The 22,651-nt window shown below is 37.9% G+C and overlaps 1 protein-coding gene across 1 annotated transcript in view; it reads right to left on the reverse strand.

Annotated features, from left to right (window-relative positions):
• grk5l (G protein-coupled receptor kinase 5 like) overlaps positions 1–22,651 on the reverse strand; it is a 33,111-nt gene that overhangs the window by 6,467 nt on the left and 3,993 nt on the right. The window contains exons 2-6 of the mRNA XM_004072698.5: positions 6,144–6,239; positions 5,946–6,058; positions 1,068–1,145; positions 765–862; positions 545–637 (exon numbers count right to left, since the gene is read on the reverse strand). Of these exons, the coding sequence (XP_004072746.1) occupies positions 545–637; positions 765–862; positions 1,068–1,145; positions 5,946–6,058; positions 6,144–6,239 (478 nt within the window). The remainder of the gene's footprint in view (positions 1–544; positions 638–764; positions 863–1,067; positions 1,146–5,945; positions 6,059–6,143; positions 6,240–22,651) is intronic.

Raw genomic sequence — 22,651 nt, forward strand, 5'->3', positions numbered from 1 at the left:
ATTCTTGAAACAAGACTGTATTTTATCCCTTTGAGAAGTAAAGTCAGCAGCTTCAATCCTCAGCATCCTTGCTTGGTTCCACATTCTGGGAACTCTGGTGGCTTCAGCATGATTGTTCATATTTACCTTGACCAATAAACTGAGACTAACGTCTTTTTAAAAGCACAATAAAAAATTTTGGTGTTTAGTTCTGTCTTAACCTCCTTTCCTTTGCAGAGATGTTGGTGATGACGCACTAACATTTACATAGTTTTGCATTTCACACAAACTCAGGCATTGTGTGGATGTGTCCCCTGCATTTATTCAGGATAAAGTTCAGATTTGCATTTAAAAAAAGTTTATACAAGTAAATGATATGCAAAATATTCAAGGAAAATGCAATGCACTCACACTTGACCTACTAAACACTTAAAATTTCACCTGACTCATTATTAAACCAGTTGTAAAGCCATCCATTAAACATTACTATAAGTTAATTTACCTTAGAGCCATATTATTATAAATATGATATCATAAGGATACAAGAAAATTAAATGTGACCCACCTCTCGAGCATTTTCCACTGCAGAAAGCGGTCAAAGTACATGCTTTTCTGGAAATCAGAAAATGGAACTCCACTCAGATAATCGTGGACGGCTCTGGTTCAAAACAAAAGACAGGCTGGGTGACCAAAACATCTCCATCCAAACACGTTTCTCTAACGGCATTTCAAAAAGGAGGTCAAAATTAAGCAGGCAGGGGGTAAAGGATGATTGAAAAACTCACTTGAGACAGGTGCTGAAGATCTCTTTACAGGGACTGAGCTCCAGGTTCTTTCTGCATTGCTCTGCAAAACCCTCTGCTATGTCGACTTTCTGAGGTGACTTCATCAACATGTAAGGAATTGGACAAAGGTGAACAAATATAGACCAAAAGCTTTTCCTCCTACGTCCCGGCAACATAACACAACTCTCTGAAACTTTTAAAATACTTTTTGGCATATTTCTTAACTTTTGCAATATGCTTAGTTTTAGTGTAACATTTCAGTGAAAAACAGAGAGTGAATCTAAGTCAGATGAAGAAACTTACTTGTTTTGAAAGAAAACTCTTGATAATTTCCTCTCCTCTGCTTTTTCTGTTTTCATCAGGTGAAACCTCATAGTCTTCCTGCGTGAGAGAACCATTGTATGATCAATATTTCAAATTGTTTTTTAATATCATATGGTTATAGATATGCATTTTATATTAATTTAAATTTTAACATTTTATTAAATTCTAAGAAGTCACTTTTTACGATGCCATTAAAAATTGCATGTTTAATCTTACTATATTTAAGCAGTGTAAAACATTTATTATAAGATTTTAAAGTTTCCAGGTAGCAGGAAATGTGACAGACTTCTCAATTGCTCTTACAAAGGCAATTGTGCTACAAGAAACTAAAAATTATTTTAGTTATTTTTACTTTTAGACAATAACATGTCTTTTTTTTTTTTACGAAATGACATTTTTCAACTTAAGTTCGGTATTTAGACTACAAAATGCATAAAGTGTAACCATATTTTATATCTTTTTTGCCAATTTCTTAAAGAGAAAAATTATTGGATCTTACTAAACTCAGCACAGAATAACACTTTTTTTTGTTTGGCTAAAGGACTTGAACACATCCTCTAATCAACAATTATTCGGAGATTGTATTGTATTTTCTTTGTCATCAGAAGCTGTTTCTACTGAAACAACTCCATGAAGAAGTGGAATCAACAAAAGCAAAAATGTTCTCATTGTTTGAGAAAATAAAGTAGTTCTTTGCAAACAACATCTCCACACTCTGTCACAGCTAACAAATGCTGTGACAGAGGAGTTAAAATATGACATATCTGCCTTGCGCTGTTTTCACAAGCTGGATCACTTGCAATGACACTGTGCCTGTAAGAGGGATCCGAACAAATTCGATTGGGGCAAAGAATCTAAAAAGACAAGGCTTTTGTTGCGTTGTAGTGTGCTCAGTTTGCTGCACGTTACCGCAAACTTTTCCTTTTGATGGATTTCAGAGGTGACAGTGAAGTATTAAACCACAAAACAAAGCTCCACACTGACCTCTAATAACTGAATAAGAGGTATAGAGTAAAGTGGTTCTCTTCATCTACATAATCCCAGCTGATTTGAATAACACTGCACAAACATGGTTAATAAAAGAGCTATCGCACAGTCTTCCTGCGTCATTTTTAAGAACAACACAAACAAAATATTTACATTTCACCAGCGAAGATGTGTCCGATCATTCTGCTTTATTGAAATGATGAAGCCACTGCTGTTTGGTTGTGACAAGGCCACTTCACAAACACACCTCTTTGTCCTTTGTCTCTGTTTTTGCCATCAATCTCCCATTAACATACGCTGATCTTTGCTCAGCGTGGCTCATAGGTGGCCTCTGAGGCACACGAGGATTTGACATTTTTAAGAGGCAACAACATCAAAACCTCTCTGACGTGTTTTGTTTCCCTTTCAACTTCTCAAGGGACGGGGAAGCAACATGGAGTCCATGCTGCATGCTGTCTCCACTCTATCTATTAGTGGGTTTTTTCCAGCATGATCCCGTGTTGCTTAGCAACCACACAGTAAACACAGTGGGATTCCTTGAGGTCCTGGAGTGTCACAGTGTGCCACACCAGCGTCACCAGCTTTCTACAACAACACACACACATATTCAGAGATAAATGAACAGACAAGCGCATAGCTAAGAGGAAACACTGGAGTAACTAACACTTAAGAGCTAAAGTCCAGCAGGAATAATAAAAAAAATGGCAATGGTTGGAAAGGCAGAAAAAATAAATAGCTGACAGTACTGCCAATTCCATTGTTGTTATTTGTGTATGGGGGGGGGGGGGGCAGCAAAAAGGCACCCATAGAGGAACCAGCTGCTCCTCAAATCAGAGCATTTGCGATGATACATTTTTGGCTACAAGCATCAAGACTCCATTGCATCGTACATTTCTTACTGCACAGAACTCAAGTGTTATTTAACAGCTTTAAATACCATCTGCCTGGACGTCATCCCTCTCAGGCCTGGCTTATTAAGTGGAGTGTGTAATGTTCGACAAAGAGCAACATCAGGGCTCGTCTCATGGAGCTGAAAGCAGAATTCCCTCTAGCATGTGTTTCTGTGGGAGTTTGTATGTGAGTGGTTTCAACGAGCTGGACTTTCGACAGAAAGGCTTGTTAAAAGAGGGCAGAGGGGGGAGGGATAGGAAAGTGCCATGATTGGGAAACAATGCTGTCCTTTTTTGTCATGCTACATACATACAAATTCTTGGCATGGAGCGGAACACACACATGGGAGATGTGGCATCCAGACAGCCAGAAGGAGAACAACCCGGGGGGGGTTGAAAGCTGTAACACACTGGGAGGTCAGTCAGTTGACCTCGCTGGGGGACGTGGAAGTTGAGCTTATTTTAAATCATTTAAATGTACAAACTTTATCTTCAGATTTCACAGACAAAAAAAAAAGTTCAAACTGGGAGTGCAATCTTCACGTTTTCCTGTATGTTATCAAGTAAACGCACAGATTGTCCATCTGTCCATCCATTTTCTAAACCCACTTCTTCCTGTTCAGGGTCAAAGGGATGCTGGAGGCTACACAGCTACTGCCAGGTGAAGGTGGGGTACACCTTGGACAGTTCGCCAGTCCATTGCAGGAAAACGCAAAGACAAAGACAGACAACCACACGCTCACCACACAAACCACAAACCAACCACACAAAGGACAGAGTCACCTATGTAGCATGTTTTTGCCAATGTAGCATGTTTTGGACTGTGGGAGGAAGAATGACTGGAGAAAACCCACTCATGCATGGGGAGAACATGCAAACTCCACACAGAAAGGACCCCGTTGGGATTTGAACTATGGCATTCTCACTGTGAATGCTAACCACTACACCACTATCAGCAGCATCACTGACAATTACTGTTAATTGTAAATGGCGTATACTTATACTGCATTTTAATTCTTAGAAGGCCCAAAGCGCTTCACAGTCACAGTCCCATTCACCCACGCACACACAATCACACACTGATGGCGGCGCCGCTGCTCAACACCGGCACCAACCTATAACCACCAGGAGCAAATAAGAAATGGAAAAACAACAATGTTTTAGATTACACTAACAAATCTCAAGAACTATGCAGTAAAAATGCTCTAGTCCAAGTTCAATTGATGGACTCCTGGTTACTACAATTACCGTAGCTACCAACAGACTTTGTACTTGCTACCAGGTTAACGCCAACATTTCAGAAATTGTTCAAACTTTATGAACTTTAGCAGCCCAAATGTAAACAGCGATATAGCTGTCTCAAATTAATGTGTGAGAGTAGCTTTTCATTCTCTCCAACTGCACAGAAGTAGGTATGAGTGTTGAAGGAGGGTTCAACTGTAATCAGGAAGTTACAATCGTAACACAATGCTTTCTCTCTTCCATTCAGCATGTTTTTTTGCAGTTTTCCATCTCATTGAAGTTCATTTCCTGTATTCTATTTGTCCTTGTTAGACTGAAAAATGGATTAAATTAGCTTTAAAAATGGCAATTCCAAACTTTAACTTAAAAAAACTGTATAATCTATTCAATTATAGGACAGCCTGAAGTGCAAACATAATGGTCCACTTTATTTCAGCGATGTGTAAAAGCTCATCTGAACTCGGGGCCAAACCAAGCAGATGAACTCTTGATTCACCTGAAAATGTGGGTCTCAGTTTATTGATGAGTGAGCTCTGTTGCATTTATGGACAAAGTGGTTATATCTGGGCTGATCTATTCACTTCAATTATATTGATGGTGTATTCTCATTTTTGTTTTAAGTGTAGATCTTACCGTGTCTGAATAAGCTATTTTAAAAGAAAAATACTGGTACATGTTTTATGGAAAGAGGTTATGTTTTTCTTTTCTATTGTTTTTTATTTGTTTCTGCCTTTCCATTTTAGAGGTAACCCTTTGGACATCACAGGAAGTGATGTTAACAGTATCTACTAACTTTAATAAAACAAACAAAGCCCACAGCACAGATCTGAAGAGGTCTACAACATCAACAGCAAGTTTGAAAATTGAATAGAGAAGGAGAGCATATACTTATCAGCCAGTGAACTGTGTTCTGTGTTCAAACTGGACCTTTTTTAACGCTCCTTTTTTTTTGTCTCTGGTCCAATATACGCTCTCCTTAAACCAAATTAGCAGGTGTGTCAATCCCACATAGTTTGGTTGTCTGTATAGAGTTTGATGTCAAAGCAAATCAAACCAAATGAGGTTATAAGATCTGACTTGGCCAACCTATACCTGATCTGAATAGCTCCTATGTTTTCCAGCCAAACTAAGTTAGTAACCAAATATTAGTTAGTTAGTTTTAATAAAACAATTTCAAAATAGGGAAATATTTTCAGCAAATATATTATTTTTTGTATTGTATTTGGGTATAACCTGTTCTTAAAACATTGTAAATGTTCTTAATTTACCAACAAAAAAAAGAGTTTTCTGGGTTCATCAAATATTTAGTTTGTTTTAGTTTAATAGCTTATGCTTTGTAGAATTACTTTGGGGGAAAGGTTTATTAGCTATCAAAACGTATTGAGATGCAATATGGCAATATATAGGACTGCAAATGTAGTGAGCTTTGACTGTCTGAAATAATCAACTTATAATTATTTCATTAGTTTGAAATAATTTGATGGTGCTTAACAACCATGACTAGTTTTTCAAAAAAGTTTTTTTCCATCTCATTAAGCTTGACAAAAAGCAGATTTTTCACATATACTGTACATCAAATTGCATGTGAGACTAAATGCTAGGTGAACACTTTCAGATCAATAGTCAAAAATCAATAGAAAAGAGTGGCAAAAAGAAAAGAAACATTGGGGATAGAAGAACAGGGAGAGAAAGTTTTGTGTTCAGATTCACAGTGACAGAGAACGTTTGCAGGTGCTACCATTGCGTCAAGCAGGTGGATGCATCTTTGCAGGCTGGGTTTGGTATCACAGTACATACGGAAAAGAAGCCGTCCAATAGGCTGCTTCTCACAGATGCTGTCATAGTCCTTCTCTGCAGTGATTAAAGACACAAACTTTAGCACAAAGTATCTGGATGAAGCATAAGAGAAAAATTCTTAGCTGCAATGCACACGTACCAATAATTTTTTCCAGCTCAACACACTGGCTTATATGTGGAAAGCGAAGGATCTCTTTCCATTTTTTGCTTCTTCCTTTCCGCTTCCCTCCTCCACCTGCAGTTAAAAAAGAAACATGTAAGTAAAAATATTGTAATAAGATGTTAGAAGGTTGTTAAAGTTTACTTTCAACACTGAGGAGCATTTGCAGTCCTAATGGCTTAAAGCAGTGGAAGAGGGTGGTGTGTGAGCAGGCTCTTAGCTGAATGAAATCATAGTCTCAGGGTGTATATATAATTCATAGATTACGTCTCACTTCCTCTGTAAATCTTGCTACTCTCCAGTGACTTTCTCCTGCATTCAGCTGCTTCTCTGAGAGTGTAAGAGTCTTTGCATGTGTGCATGTGTGTGTAAATGTCTTCACTCAGACAGAAATCCTGTTCCGAGAAGCTCAGTTCCCCATGACTTTGCCAGACTGGATCCCCACACTGATTCCTGCCATTGAGAAATGCCATGACACTTCAAATTGCTCATATTGACATTTCTTAACGTGTTATTTGCCATCCAATAATTAACTAATGCTTGTTTTATTGATTTTAATATTGTTACTGTATATCCTATTTAAACCATGTTAAAGTTTTGTTCGACTCAGTTAATGTTACTAAGCTTCAAACAGCCTGGAGAACCTTTTTTCCTTTTTTTTTACGCCGCACTTATATGTTTGTCTCAGATATAATTCTCTATTCATGCTGCTCCAATGAAAAGACAGGGATTTCCTTTAAACTGCTCCAATCAGTGGAAACTTGCAGCTTCTGGCCTGCTCAGTGGGAGAGACACTGGGAGCATGAGAGTGGGGAAAGCAACGAGAAGCATACATCTTTAACTAATAACCCAGGAATGTGAGAGGGGCTACGTCATGCAGGAGCCTCTGAGTAAAGCCTCAGCAGTTTTCCCATCAGTCTGCTGCTCTCTTTGTGCTTTCCTCCACTGCTGCTTGAAAAGCATTTTTAAAATCTCCAATACGGAAATCCAAGACATTTATGCTTTCTCAAAAAAATATCTATAATAAAAACTGTCCAAAGATCTGAATCTGAGATGTTTCTGAGTGTCATTTTCAAACATTTGCTCTCCCCTCACCCTACTAAAATGACCTTCTTTTGTTCTGAACCCCTGATGTCATAAAATCATAGACTGTGAAAAACCATACATGCTATAGGGAGGCGGTTACTCATGCAGCAGGCGTGTTTGTCTCCCCATTCACAAGAGGAAACTCATAAGTGTTTCTGCCTCACTGCTCATAAGATTCAACACTATAATTTCTATTTTTCCAAGGTGCTTAACAAGTTTTTGATTTTGTTTTTTGCTAAGAAGAATGATAATTATGTCTTGAAAAGCAGTGTTTTTCAACCCTGGTCTTCGGGAGCACTGTCTTGCATGTTTTCCATGTTGCCCTGCTTAAGTACCCCTGGTTCAGCTCACCATCCAGGCCTGCAGAGGCCTGATAATGGCAGTCTTGAGAAATAATGTAGGACAGTGTTTCCTTCAGACTGGGGTTGGGAAACACTATTTCAAATGGTGATTTTTTAGACATTTAGCAGTGGATGGAGTTTGTTTTTACCAGAAATAAAATTGGTTGCGAATGTTTTTTGCTCCATCACAATGAACAGTTTTATGAAAAAAACAAACAAGAAAATTTGAATTTTAAAGTAAGGATTGCCAAAGACAAATCTAACAAAACAGAAAAAAACGTTCTCATATGTCTCCCCTTGATCCTCAAAATATACCATCCTGTTTTTGTTCAAAACATTGACATTTCCATGTCCAAGCTCATTATATGGATCAAGTGTGTTTAGTAAATCAAAACCTTGAAATACCTGATCCATTTAGTCAGAGGTGAGTGTGGCAGGGATAGCTAAAAAAAAACGAGAAAAAAAAACAAAAAAACAGGATAGTAGATCTCGATGATCAGAGTTAAAGACAGCTGTTTTATAGGTTATTGGTTACAGGTTATTATTAATGTAACTCCATGCCATGAAATCCATGCCAAACAACTGCTTTGTGTTTTTTCCTCACATTGTTACGTTTTTACGCAGACACCAACCCGTGTCCATTGAATGCACGTTGTAAGTTAAACCAGTTAAACTTTGACTAATTAGCGACTCAGATTTCCCTTTTAAGTCATGGAAGTTTAAAAATTGATCATGGAGGAGTGAACATCGCTTCACATTTGTTTGTGATTTTTTTTTTTTTTTGCAAACAAAAAGCTCAAACGATAAATGTTACTTTCATCTCACATGTATTTATACTTTTTTCTGATAAAAACTTTAATGTCACAGAGTATATCAAACGCAGAGTGGTGCTATGTCACACAAAGAGAGATTAACTACGCCTGTAATAATGACTGAAATCCAAAAATCTCTTGAAACAATTATTAACTTTCTACAACTGCCCTTCATCAACACTACTGTGGACCAAACAAGCTATAAACATTCCTACTTCCTTATTCATGCTGGCGTTGTTCTCTGAAAAGCGTTAATGTGTAGAGGTACAAGACGTCAGCCTAGTTTCCTTTGTGATAGGATCATTTCATCTGTTTTAGCAAAAATACAATGTTTGCCAAAAAGCACAGAAGCAATGGATGGAGAAGGTCATTCCCCATGAGGGCCACTTAACTAAAAATGAAAGCACTTGTGCTACTGTGAAGGGTTCTGCGCATGAATGTGTCCACCAAACGGCAACTGACGGCACAGATTTCCTGCAAAGGGTCAACGCTATGTCAACTAATTGTGCCAAAGATTGGCTCTCCATCCAGGCATTCAAATCCTACACAATGCTTAGACAACAAATAATAAAGTAGAGCGTCCTTTCTCTATCCATGTCCTGTTTTCTTTTCCTCTCCCTGCTTTAAAGACCTTTTTCTTAATCTTCTCCTAAAGTTCTTGTCTGCCCGTCATACTTTTCACACTCTAGTAGACCCCTGCATTTTTTTCAGGGAAAGTCTTTTTTGTGATTACAATGGGTAGATAAATATGACACCAGAACAGATGACTACTGCTTCTTGAGGAACTCCCCATTCTGTGCAGCTATTGAAGCTGTTTCTTCAGTTCATGCAAAACAAGACCCAACAACTAAAGAAAAATAACCTTGAAGAATTATCTAATTCATCTTTGCTTTGTTGATTTGAATTTTTCCCACTAATTTGCAATTTCTGTTAAATCGACTTGTGTAGTTACCACTATGCATGGCAACACTGAAGACACTCAGATCATCTTTAGAGTTGTTGTAAAAGCGTTCTCAGTGGCCTTTAATTATTATTAGGCCGTTTATAGCTAAAGAAAAACATGTGTATTGTAGGACATAGTTTCTGCAGAGCGGCAGTACTTCATTAGAAATTCAGTTCTAAGTCGTGGGCTGGACTGTTGGCACAGAGTAAGCCCGCTCTCCTTTCCCATTATCCATTTGTTTAGACTCTTCTGCCAGCTTACAGCCTCTCACAACCTCAAGCAGACATTACTGGTGCAAACAAAATGGTGAACAATATTGAAGCTATCCAGCCATACAGTTTTAATTCAGATACCAGCTCAGGGTGTGTCAGAATGGAGCAGTGAGCTTGTGGCCAGCCGGCTGTGGCACCTACATCACTGCTACAGGCTTTTTCCAACAGCATTTTCTGTCTGCTTCTGATTCACAACGATTTGAATAATGAAATAATCAGAAATGGAATTTTAGGCTTAATTTTCTTTAAATATGTTTATAAATAAAATTATATGATATCATTATGAATGAAAACACAATTTTCATTGAAGTGGGACTTTAAGATAAAACCACGCAACAAAGAGGTCTAGAAATCATCTCCCACACCTCTCTTTTATATTGATCTCATTTTTTCACAATCAATCCATAGCTTTTTACTTACCTCTCTAAAAAAAAAAAGTTTCCCTAAATAAAATCTAGAAAACTACCAGTATATCCATTTTTGGGACAAATATATATTTTTTGCTCTTGTGCTTACTAATACGTCTGATATCTAAACATTGTTAGTGAATTTTCAAGTTCAATCAATGCAGCATTTCCCTCCTTCGGTGTTATCTATTGACATTTACTGTAAGGATCCTCATTTTATTTTCTGGAGTTTGGTTTTCAATTTTCTAACAAGTTGCATTTTGTTCCTGCTCTTCTCGCTGTGACTAAAACCATACGTGGTCCTTAACAATAAGTAAGTCTCTAGTGTCGTGTTGTGTGCTGTCAGATTTTTGCTCATCACCTTTATGATCCTTTCCGCTGTGTTCCAGGTCAGTTGTGATTTAGTTTAAGAAAGTTCAAACTATCTTCTTAGGTGTGTTTTTTTAGTTTATCTACAACAGGTTTTGCTGAGTCTGCCTCTAACAACCACATTGTGAACAGAAAAAAAATTATTTTTGGGTTATTGCTTTGTAAATGGTGATATTTAAATTTGAAAGAACTCTGTGCAGGTCCAATGCCATGCCTGGATGACTTAGTCTGTGTTAAAGATAAATCAATTCAGTTGATGATAAATCTGCTGAAATTTTGCCTAAACTCTCTTTTCTGCGTTTGATGATGTTACCATGTTATCAAAATAAAGATTAGTCCACAATCTTTTTTGTTTAGGAGGGGCTATCCGCCACTTTTTTAATTGTTCACGGCAGGCAGAAACTCATGAGTCACGTGACCTTAAGAAGGCACGTATAATGAATGGGAGAGTAAAACGTAGCCAGCGTACACTTCCAAACAAATCTTTGTAAAATTGCTAAGTTTTTCCCTATGGATCAATGTAGCACGCATGGCTCTGTGAAGATGGAAATCTGAGATAAAACTATCTATTTTATCCAAAGTACACTCATTAAAAGCTTCATGAAAAAGTAGGGGTGTCAAAACTTTTTGCAAAGATCCAGGTTTGGTAAAGTCAAAGACTGTGTTAGGGCCAGCTATCAGCTCTATTCTTTGAACCCTTATAATAACATAATTTGCAAATGAACTATAGACTGAAAATTTTATTGCAATGGTATACTTTTCATTTCCTCACATAAAACAGAAGTACATCTAAATATTTGTTTTCCCTAAATTCCTGTGAATTTTCTATTTGAAGACCAGAATTAAAATGAAGAAAATGTTTGTCTGGAAACCTTTTTTTTGGTCAACATCTGGGTTTATATTAAATTCTACATATTTTTCCTTAAGTTCTCACTGTAAACTTCTAAATTTTAATCATGTAATCAGGGAAATAGCACTAATAATTATCTTAGTTATAATTAATTATTATCTACAAACCCTTGTGGTTTTGATCACAGAAACAAATAAATCTGTACCTTTTGTTTGGCCCTTAAGGCTCTAAAGGTCAAGTGGCAAAAGGTTTACAACAGCTTATAAGGTAATGTAGTTAATCACAATCAAGACATCGTTCTTAGAAAGTGGGGACTGCATATTGTTGATTTCATGACAGGAGACTACCAGCAGCCTTTTGGTCTGCGGGCCAGACTTTGGACATGCATTATCTAAGGTGTTACTCCAAAGCCAAAGACAGAATCAATGCCAACATTCAGCCAAAATAGTTCAAACTTACTGTTAACTTTTTTAATTTGTTTAGTAAATTCAGTGTTACACTTCTGCCCAAATTTATCAGCCCTTACTGTCGACTCTAGTTTGATGTGACATAAAAACAGTTTGAGGTTGGCATCTTTCCTTAATAAATTATACAAACAAAAACAACCCATGAGAACATCAATGACCTGTACTTTGTCACATTTTTAATTTGGAAATATTGTGTTACTACGTCTCAGTGTCACAACTTTTGTCAGGAATTTGACTATCCTACAAATGCGCAGTTTGATCAAACAACACAGTTATCCTAAATAATATTTATATCTCAGTAAATTCATTTCTTATCACGCCTCTTATGTTAAATCTCCCTGCTGTTATACACAATAATGGGCTTATTCCAGGGACCAATATACAAATTACAATATGCAAACCATGCCTGTATAAAAACAGATATTCTGTCTTACTATGAGATATATTAATAAATCCCTGAAGACATGATGTGTCTCAGACATCTGGCTGTAACAGGATATTTCCTGTTTGGGTTTAATATCTCATATTCGTGGGCTTCCAATAACACAAAGGCTAAGAGTTCAAAATAGTTTAACTAATGTGTTGTGTGCATGTTGCATTGCTGCTGTGAATGTGCTAAGGGCCAGGGATGGAAATGACTCTGGGAGGAAATGAGAAAAAAAAAAACATTTCAGGGAAGTTTACTAAATGATTAGTTAAACCAATATTAAGGGGAAAGAATTTAGTATCTTAATTTTTATAAAAAACACAAATGTGTTTGCAGTTGTTGTCCTCTGTGTGTTTCTTTCTTAACTAAGCAGTTCTCCCAATGTCTGGAACTTACACTTGAACTGAAAAATGTGCAGTACTTGAAATTCGCTTCACACAGGAACTTGTCGGCGTAGTTTGTTCCATGCCGCCCTTTATTTATGTTACTCCTCAGCAGCTCTGACATCATCAGGGCATGTCAAGTGTAGAAAATTAAGGTCAAGCGGGGAACAACATCCGAATAAAAGAACACCAGGGGGTTACCAGCATCCCAAACATCTGTGTTTGTTTGTGCGCACGCAGGTGTCTTCACTGTGACCTCTCTCAAGCAATGTCCTCATGCTCAATTTAACCAGCACAAGCTGTCCTGCAGGGCCCATCTATCCACACATTCAAAAACGTCAGCGCTGGGCTGTGAGCATCCTAAAAGCCGAGCAAAGGGAGAAATGTACCTGTTAATCGCTTCACAGAGGCAACCCCACCACACCTTACAGTTTTACCCCAAACTGTAGATCTGCTGCAGTAAACGAGTGAAACCACATCCTGAGTCATGTGTGCATCTGGAAAACAATAAAGCTACTGCAGCAAATTGTCATACCAGTGCAGGCAAACACATGTACTGGGGAGGGCTTTTGAGCCATCCCTAACACCTACACTGTGCAAAAATAGCAAAAAGATTCTGCTAGATTTCTCCAGTTCTTCACTCTCATCTCTTGACTGAACTGACCCTCATTGCTAACAAACAACCGATCCCTTTATGATTATCCAACTCTCACTTATTCTCACATCACCTCCTTTGTCTGAGCTGTTAAATGTCGGCCTCGCAGTTGAGTCATTCTGTAGTGGTCAGCGAGGTACCAACACCAGAAAGCCAGAAAGAAAATTGTTTTTTCCCTCCTTTTTATTTAACACAAAGTCCAGCTGTTTTGGCCTTCTACTACATTTGGATGAGAATCGCAAGTAAATGTTGTTCAAATGCAAAATAAGTTCAGAAGCAAGCAACTGATCACGGAAAAAAATATTTGTTTTGGCACTAAGTAACATCCCCTTCCTGCTTCTTGAATGTAAGTCTTGACTGTTTAGAGATTTCTTTATTATCTTGCTGACAAAACTCTTGGCATCCTAGAAGCAAGGACAACTTCCCAGTTTGTGGCTTCTGTGGGTTATGCAGCATTTTGTGAGTTAAGACTCAGAAAACTTTTTTATTCTAAAAGAAAATTTAAATGTCAAAAAAAGAAACAATACATAAGGTGTATAGTTAACCTTAACATTCAACAGTACTAGTATATATCTTTTGATAAATAAAAATTAACAAAACATGGGTATAAATTGTTTTTATAGCAATAAGTTCAAAATTAAAGGTAGAACTGGATGAAGTGAAATAAATTTTAAAGGAAAAAAAAGTTCTGAAGTAGTTACTTTAAAATTATTTTTGCTGAAAAAAAAATCCCATTTTTTGTAATACGACTCCCAGAATATTGCATATCAAAATAACAGAGGTTATAGGAATGACAAAAACAACATTTAGGGACAACCCATGGTTGTTCAGGCTAATATTGTAATAGAAATAAATGCAAAAACTGCTGAAAAACAAAGTGTGTGCACATAAAAATAAGACACAGCTACCTTTAAATGCCTGTCAGTTTGAAATTCAGCTCAGTCATCATGTGTGTGGTCTGTGTGCCACAGGAAACTGTAGGAAACGTTGTCCAGACCAGAGCAGCAGGGGAACTCTATAGCAGGAAGACTCTCTTTGTTGACCTGTTCCAACATGATGTCATGTCGGAGCATTTGTCCAGCCACCTTATTATTGCTCTCCTCAATGAGGCTCCCCAAACACGTCCTCCTCATTACCAACGTTATAACAACGGGCCGACCAGGCAGCAGCATCTGCTAACAAGCTCAAAGCAAACATCTGTGACGTACAGCATTCACCTGGAGATACTAGACCATTCTTCTGGTGGCTGTGGCAGGCGGATCACATGCTGATCCGCTAAGTGAAGGGCCTTAGAATCAAAATCAGTCACGGACAATAAAAGAGATTTTATCTTCTGTAATGATAATAGCATACAGCTGTGTCCCATGACTTGGTGTGTTGTGCTGATGACAAAAAACAACTCTGCTGTGACAATGTGCTTGTATTTGAAACAACAAACTTGAACGGCGAATAAAACATCTTCTCTTATATGTGACATTTGCACAAAGCTTTAAAGAAAAAACTGCACAGCTGTGTCTGTTTTCCTGCCTTTATGTCCTTGTAAACATTGCTGCTAAAAATAGTGTCCAGCTCAAGGGCAGTGGCAATGTGTTAATACAAAGTGAAGTGGTCAAACCAGTTCGTGACCTCAGAGCTGGTGAACTGCGGCAGTATCTTTGTTGGGCTGTAAACGATACCCGTCGTGAAAACTTGCATATGAGAGCAGAAATGTCCCAACAGCAGGCAAAACGCAGAATATGTTTCCTTCCATGGAAGAGTCAGGTGCCACAAGTTTCCTGCTCTATAAATATACTAAATATGGAATGTGTGTGTGGGGGGGGCAAGACTGATCAAAAGACCGCACACACAGCACTGGGCATGCTGGGTAATACATGCTGTTTGCTCATCCATAAAGATCCAAGAGGACAGATCATAGTCCACATGAGGCAAACCACAAAGAGACGTTCTTTGATCCAACAACAGTCTTGGTGCTATCATAAATGCTATGACCAATAGGGAAATTATCCAACAAGTCACGGAAGCACAACCTTCATCTTTTTCTTCTCAAAAAGGGACCCCAGCCTAATAAAAAGTGAGCAAACATTGACAAAAAGTGGCTGACTTATCAAGCTGATTGGACAAGTAGTACTTCGGATAAATGTTCATTTGGTGGGCTCCAAAATGCAGATGCATACAAACCGAACTACCCCCCCCCCCCCCCCCCCCCGCCATGCAAACAGGAATAAAGTGATTATGTGTTTAGTAAAGCTCTCTTTATCTTCTCTACTTGTTTACTTTTAGCTCCCACCCAGGCTCAAAATAACAAGCAGATTATGAGGAATTTTTTTGACTGATTTGCTTTTACTTTAACTCCAATTTGAGAGTGCCTTAACCCAGGGGTGTCCAAAGTTTTTGCAAAGAGGACCAGATTTTAGGACGTGAAAATGTTTCAGGGTCAACCTTCAGCCTACATTATTTGAAACATTTTAATAATGTTAACTGCAAATGAACTATTTAAAATTTTTTTATTGCAATGGGATCATTTTCATTTCTTCCCATAAAACAGAATTATATCTAAATACATTTTACCCATGTTACTGTGAATTTCATATGTAATGACCAGAAAAGAGAACAAATAAAAAATTCTGTTTAGAAAAAAAAACTAAAACTTTGAAATGTTTTAGAGCATTTAATAATGCAGCAATTCATATGAACCCAGATTTAATGTTGACAAAGTTTTATGGTCTTTGTTTGATTTTTTGGATTTAAATCATGCAAACAGGAAAATAACATTAATAGTTATTTATGTTGGAACTACAAACCTCTGGGTTTTTGTTAACAGAAAAAAATAATCTGTTTTTCTCGTTTGGCCTTAAGGCTCTGAAGGTCAAGTAGCCCAAGGTTGCCACTGGTTTAAAAACGGCTTATAACACAATTTAGCCAATTACAATCAAGAAATCCTAGCTATTTGAAAATGCTGGAGGCCGCACGTTATTGATTTTACGATGGGAGCCTGCAGGCCTATACATTTTTAACATTGGCTAAACTTTGGACATGCCTGCCTTGACCCTTTACAGCACTTCTTGAAATACTTGAAAATTAATGTTTTCAGTCTCAAGGAGTTCCATGAAAGATTTTTGAGGGCGTTTTTAGTTCACCAAAAAATGTCAACATTTCAAGAAGTCATGATTAATATAGAAGCCTTGTTTAATAATGGAAGCCATTCAGTAAAATCATATTATGCTTTTAGGGCTATAAGAGTGTTTTCCATTTGTGATCACATTTACTCAGCAGTTTTGTTTGTTTTTCAGATGAAAAGATTAAAGTTTGTTACATGTAGGTGGTCCTTTAGATCAGTGTTTTTCAACCAGTGTGCCGCGGCACACTAGTGTGCCGCGGCACACTAGTGTGCCGTGGGAGATGGTCAAGTGTGCCGTGTGAAATTGCCCTCATTAACTGATCTAAAAACATTTCCCATCTCCAGGATTTCAGCTCTGTGTTCATCCAAACAGGCCCCGATAAAACACTGAGGATTTAGGAATATAAAAGATCGTAAAATACTTTTTCTTTGCGTTTATTTTATTTTATTAAAGACATTTTGATAAGAATGATGGCAGCGCGATTCAGCTGCAGCTCCGGCTGTATTTAGGAAAAGTCCCGCCCCTTTACCTGTCTCCACCAATCATTCATGAAGGCTTAATCACATGTCATCGGTCTGACCAATCAGAAGTGCTTAAAGTCTTCACTTCCTTGTCCCGATTTAGCTCGTAAAGTCGCTCAGTTCTAACAAAAATAGCAGCTAAAGCTCGTCTTTAGCGGTGTAGCTTTCCACAGAATCCGGTATCAGACCGTGGAACAAGTGAACAAAACCATGAAGCTCCGAAAAGCGATATCCGCCGGCCGTTTTTATGCACTACATCTCCCATGATGCATTGGGTTGTGAGAGTGACAGCGTAAAAGGAGTTCTGTTGTTAAACGTCTTGAAAACAACGAACACACTTCAAACTTTTTTAAAATCTTCTAACTTAACTTTTATTGCATCTTTTAGAAAAACAGCTGCAGCTTCCAGCTTTTTCTGCAATAATTATCACAAAAATGCATGTGAGATTGTGGAGGGGCTGTAGATCAATACAGACTATGAGTTTCTCCTTTTTTTTCATTTTTGGATGCTGGTGTGCCGCGGGATTTTTTTTAACCTTAAAGTGTGCCGTGTCTCAGAAAAGGTTGAAAAACACTGCTTTAGATCGACAGCCTACTAAAAACATCTGATGAGCAGGTAATTGTAGAAAATGAAATACCAAGGCGCCATGATGGCTATTTGAACAATTGGTAAGGGGAATGAAAATGTGAAGTTGAAAGCGCATCCCAAAAGAGAAGCTGATATTTTGGTGTGAAGCTTCCAGGCTGTCAACACTGGGAGTCCGTAATGAAAGCAGACCAAACAAAGATGGAAGAAATGTTCGGCCTTCTCCCCCACATCCAAAGCCGCTTTGTGAGACCATCCCAAGTGTGACAGTATTCTGAGACCTTCTACGAGAAAAGACTAATACACTACACTTCTTGAGAAAAATATTGCATGCTACAGTATTTTGTGATTAATTATCTGTTAAATATGTTTTAGCAGCTAAACAAAAAAATAAAACAGAGCAAGATATGTGTAGCTTCTGCAGCTGGTTATGGAAGAATAACGTTGTGTAAAGTTTTAAATGATTATGACAACTCTACACCTCCATATTTTCGATCAAAGCCTTGCTAATGACTATTTATAATACATGTTATTATCTGGTTGTGATAAAATACTTGAATTTCATGTATACTGTATCAATTTTAAAGTTTCACAAAGTGATAGAATAAACTATGCATTTTAAAGCAATACCATTTCAGAACTTCTGCACTATTTACCTATTTTCCTCTAAGACAAACATCAGTTAGGAAGAATCAATGACTTTAGTATTGATTACTTGAAAAATGCACATCAAATATTAATTTGCTGTTCCATTAAAAAGATATGGCAGCAGGATGGAGGCCAGGAAATGAGACACAATGAGGCGCTGCATAAGTAATCATCTGCAACCTTGATAATAGGGAAAAAATGTTTGGTCCAGCTAATTGGTACATTTCTAGAGTTCTTTAGCGGCAAGTTAAATGTCACATTTTTCTGCTTTCATCAGCCCACCCTGTCTACTTTAGCTGATAGCCTCCTATATTCCCCAGAATTCTACTTGACAACCCCCGGAGAACAGGCGTGAACTTGTTGCATCCAGCGGAGTTACGTATATTGTATGTGTAGGTAGAAGCAGCAATAACAATAGAGTTTGTAGGAGCCACAGAGCTGAATTTTTCCACTCAAGAGAAAATGAGTCACACTCCTACTCAAAACACAGCGAGCCTTGTGGCGTGTCATCGAATGAGAAGTGAGTATCTATGCTTCTTCATTCCCTGTGTATAACAAGTGTAAACGCCCTGCTTTGTGATTCCACAAAATTTTTTTTAATGAAATAAAAAGATGGCAGGAAAACTGAGAAAAACCTACTTTGGGGACTGCAGGTGCTGATTTGATTTTTTTATCATTTCAACAATCTTGGTGATAAATATTTTTTCTATACAGTTGAACACAAGACAATGTACAGGTTTTTTGGACTTTATGTACTTTATAGCGTCATAAAAAGTTTGACTTAAAAAAATTATTTTAGAATCAGAATGATTTTTAGAACAAAATAAAATTAAAATAAAATTAAAATTAAATGATTTTTAAAATCCACAATGACATTGTTAAAATGTCTCTGAAAATTCATTTCCAGTATAATGCATCATTGTTTACAGATATGTTTTAAAAACAATATTCCGCAGGCCTAAAAAATGTACTTGGGGGCTCTTCATGAATGGGAATTCTAGAAAAGCTGCAATTTTAGTTTTTTATTATTTTTCCACAGAAAATTTGACGAAAAATAAATACACTTACAATATTTAAAAAATAGAAAACAGAGCAGTATGTGATCATATATACTTAATTTGATCTTTTTTAGCTCCTACAAAACAACACGTGGACACTTTGTAGTTACCACTTACTGGTACTGCTACAAGGATGTTCAATTCAGTTGTGGTACAGCTCAAATCTATTCTAATTCATTCAATTTTAACTTGTGTTTCCCTATAAATATAAATATGTTTTTTTATTTGAAGAAAGGGGGAAATTTTAAAAAATAAAGATACATTTAAACCTTTTCTGATGCATTACAAATAATTTTGGAGCACCTGCAAGAACACTAACAGCCTTAACCACAGACATAAAACTGCAGAGCAACCTTTCTGTATTTAGACAAATATGGGGTAAAAAAATATACAAAAAATAGATGAGAGCATACAAAGAGGGATTACCATAGGTTGTGGAATCCTGGACATGACTAATTGTTGAAGCAAGTCTGCAACCAAGAACCTGAGCTGTTTCTGAGTTTTTCAATACAAAGACTACTGCGATGCTACTATGTCATTCACAGATAAATTACCATCCTCAACTCTTTTGTTGCTAAGCTACTGAGTCAAAAAAACGAACTCTGGGGAAGACCTTAGCACACATGATGAACAGATCCAACCCATTAGCATGTCAGTAATAGCTGACTTGATTTTTTTCTAAATCAAGTCAGCTTTCACAGACATGTGACATTTCTGCAACTTTAAACATGAATAAAGATCATGTGGACCTCAAACAGGGTTAGTGAGCATGCCATACATACTCTTACTTTATAAAAAATATATATATATTGAAAAAATATTTATTGAAACGACTGCTCCTGCTTTACTTTTACCCCCTAGCAGTTATTTGATTATTCGCTAATTTCAAGTTAATTCCTTCATTTTTCCTTAATCAGCATAAAGTTTAACATGACACTTTAAAATGGTAATATTCTAAACAGCATGACATAAGAAATTATGCTAAAATGCATTTTGAGATTGATTTAATAAAGAAATCTCTTTGCAGTAGATAAATAAGTCATGAATTAACGAGGACCTCAACTGATTCTGTACTTTCCACGAAACCTACATCACAACTTGTGTTTTCTTTTCTTTAATAAAATTGCTAAGCAACAAAGTAAAACAATCCAGTTCCCCTACTTTTTATGCTACTCTTCTTACCAGTGAGAACTTCTTCAGAATATAATTCGGCACAAGCAACTTTGGATAGTGGTCCTGGGAGAGGAGGGCTGCAGGCAAGGGTTTGTTTTGTGTGACAGCATGGGAGAAGGTTTGTGTGTGACAACAGAGACAAAGAGTGCATTGTGCATTGTGCATGGCTGTGATACAAATAGCTGGCAGGTGGAGGATGAGACGACGCAGGTTTTGTGTTTGACAGTGGAGGGTGCAGAGCATGGACCCAGCTCATATTTTTTAAAACCTGTGACAGGAGATGTTTCTGCTTGCTCAGGCTTGGTGAGGCCTGATAAAACAACATCCCCTCAACAAAGAATCCCTCTATATGTTACTTATAAGGACAAACCCCTGCTATCTTGTGCAGAACTTTAAAGAGCCACTCAATAAAAATCACAATGTTGGTGTTTTTAAAATGCCTTGTAGTATATTTTTCCTGATGGAAAATTAAGATTAAAACTGCATTTCTGAGTATTTCTTTATTAAAATCGCTTTGAATCAGGACCAGACAAAAAATGCTGTTGGAAAAAGCCTATGACACAGGTGCTACAGTCAGCGGGGCCACATTCTGATGCATCCACTTGTAGATGACTAGATTCATGTACATCTTAATTTTCCTCGTCTGAGCTGCATCTGGCTCAAAACTGTACAGCTGGATAGCTCTGATATTTGCTCTCTGTTTTTGTTGCACCAGTAATGTGTGGTTGGGGTTGTGAGGGACAGTATAGCGGGGGAGAGTGTAAAAGCAAAATGTGTGATGAGGACCTCAAACACAAAAAGGGTCAGGTATAAACTTTGGACATTTTACAAAACGGTTGGCCATAACTATACTTGAGTTTCAAATCAGGAGTTCACATTATTTTGTCAATAATCTGTCAAAATCATTTTGTTGTCTAGTCGTTACAGTTCTAGATTACACTGGTTTTATCTCATTGTTAATCAACTTGGTTTTTCGGGGGTATTTTGCCTTATGTAACAACTCCAAGGAAAATCCAGGAGAGGGAGAACCCCACAGGAAGTTGACTAGGTATTACCGGTAGTTAAGACTTCTAGCCTTCTAGCCCCTGCATGTTAGTGCAATTCACAAAAGGCTTCTGGATGCGGCAATGCAATTTTCCCCCTTTACTTTCATTCACTTCGACAGCTGATGACGTTCGCTCGCCTGGCCTGGAATCTACAACGGCTGCCAGAGAGAGTTGTGAATGGGGTGGCAGCCAGACGCTGCTGCTCTCACTGTGACACACACACACACATACACACTGTGCATGGGTCTGCTGCACCAATGCTGCTCGCGTCACAGCGACTAAGTTCAGGTTACATTTAAACAAAAGGAATTCAGCCCCACACCACTCATCTGCTAACGCACACATAAGCCCACAGTATACCCTGGTATTAAACCTCACTCTCACTACACATCAGGAGCTACACTAGGAAAAAAAAACATCAAGAACCTTCTTGATGACCCTGACAGAGCCTTATAAATCAGAACATGTGCATTTCCTGCCGCTCTGACACAAAGGACAGAGCTGTAACCATCAGATGATACTCAGATGACCACATCTGAGACGGGGATGCTTCATTTCACCGCACACCCATCATCCACAAAGTCTCTTCCGCTGAGACTGGAGAGCAGCTCCACAGGAATATGGAGCCGGGACGGCAGTAGCCCACTCAGTTTATTATATAACAATCAATTTGATTAAATAGCTTATGGACTGCATCAAACCGATAGTGTGTAATGACATTTATGTAAGACAATGGTTACTTAACAAGATGGTTCAAATTGGTCAAAGCTCCTTTCATTTTCTCCCAATGGAAATCAAAGTGGGTTCTTTTTATCTGTGTGGTTAATGAACAAGAGCTTTAAGGTCACCCATCTCCAATCTGAGGGTTTCCACCAAGTCCCAGCTGCTTTTAGCTGCTCTGTTCTACTAGAACAGCTCTGGAAGAACAGTAATCAGCAGAGCCGCAGAGCAACATGAGGACAGAGGGCTTGTTCATGGCTTGGTCGTAGCAACATTTTTTTGATCTCTGCGTAGCTGCCACTCTAGCTGTTTTACTAAATTGGGAGGTGTGAGGACGCTGGAATAAACCAGCCAGATGGCATTGTAAACTGGGCCTTCCTGTTGTGTGAAGCTGTGAGCATTCGCTCGCCACTGGCTTCGGCTCTGGCTTGAGACTCTCTTGCATAAACAAACCGGGATAAACAGTCTTTATTTGCTCCATTTGCATCCTTGCACTTTGCTATTATGCAACCGAAGATGAGCCTCTGCGTGCAGCATGCTCTGTCAAGAGAGACACAGGACTTGCTTCCAGAAGTCTTTGGCACAAGGCCCTGTAATGCAAAACC

This window comes from Oryzias latipes, chromosome 9, assembly GCF_053564925.1.
Source record: "Oryzias latipes strain Hd-rR chromosome 9, Olatipes_Hd-rR_3.1".
In the NCBI taxonomy this organism is placed as follows: domain Eukaryota; kingdom Metazoa; phylum Chordata; class Actinopteri; order Beloniformes; family Adrianichthyidae; genus Oryzias; species Oryzias latipes.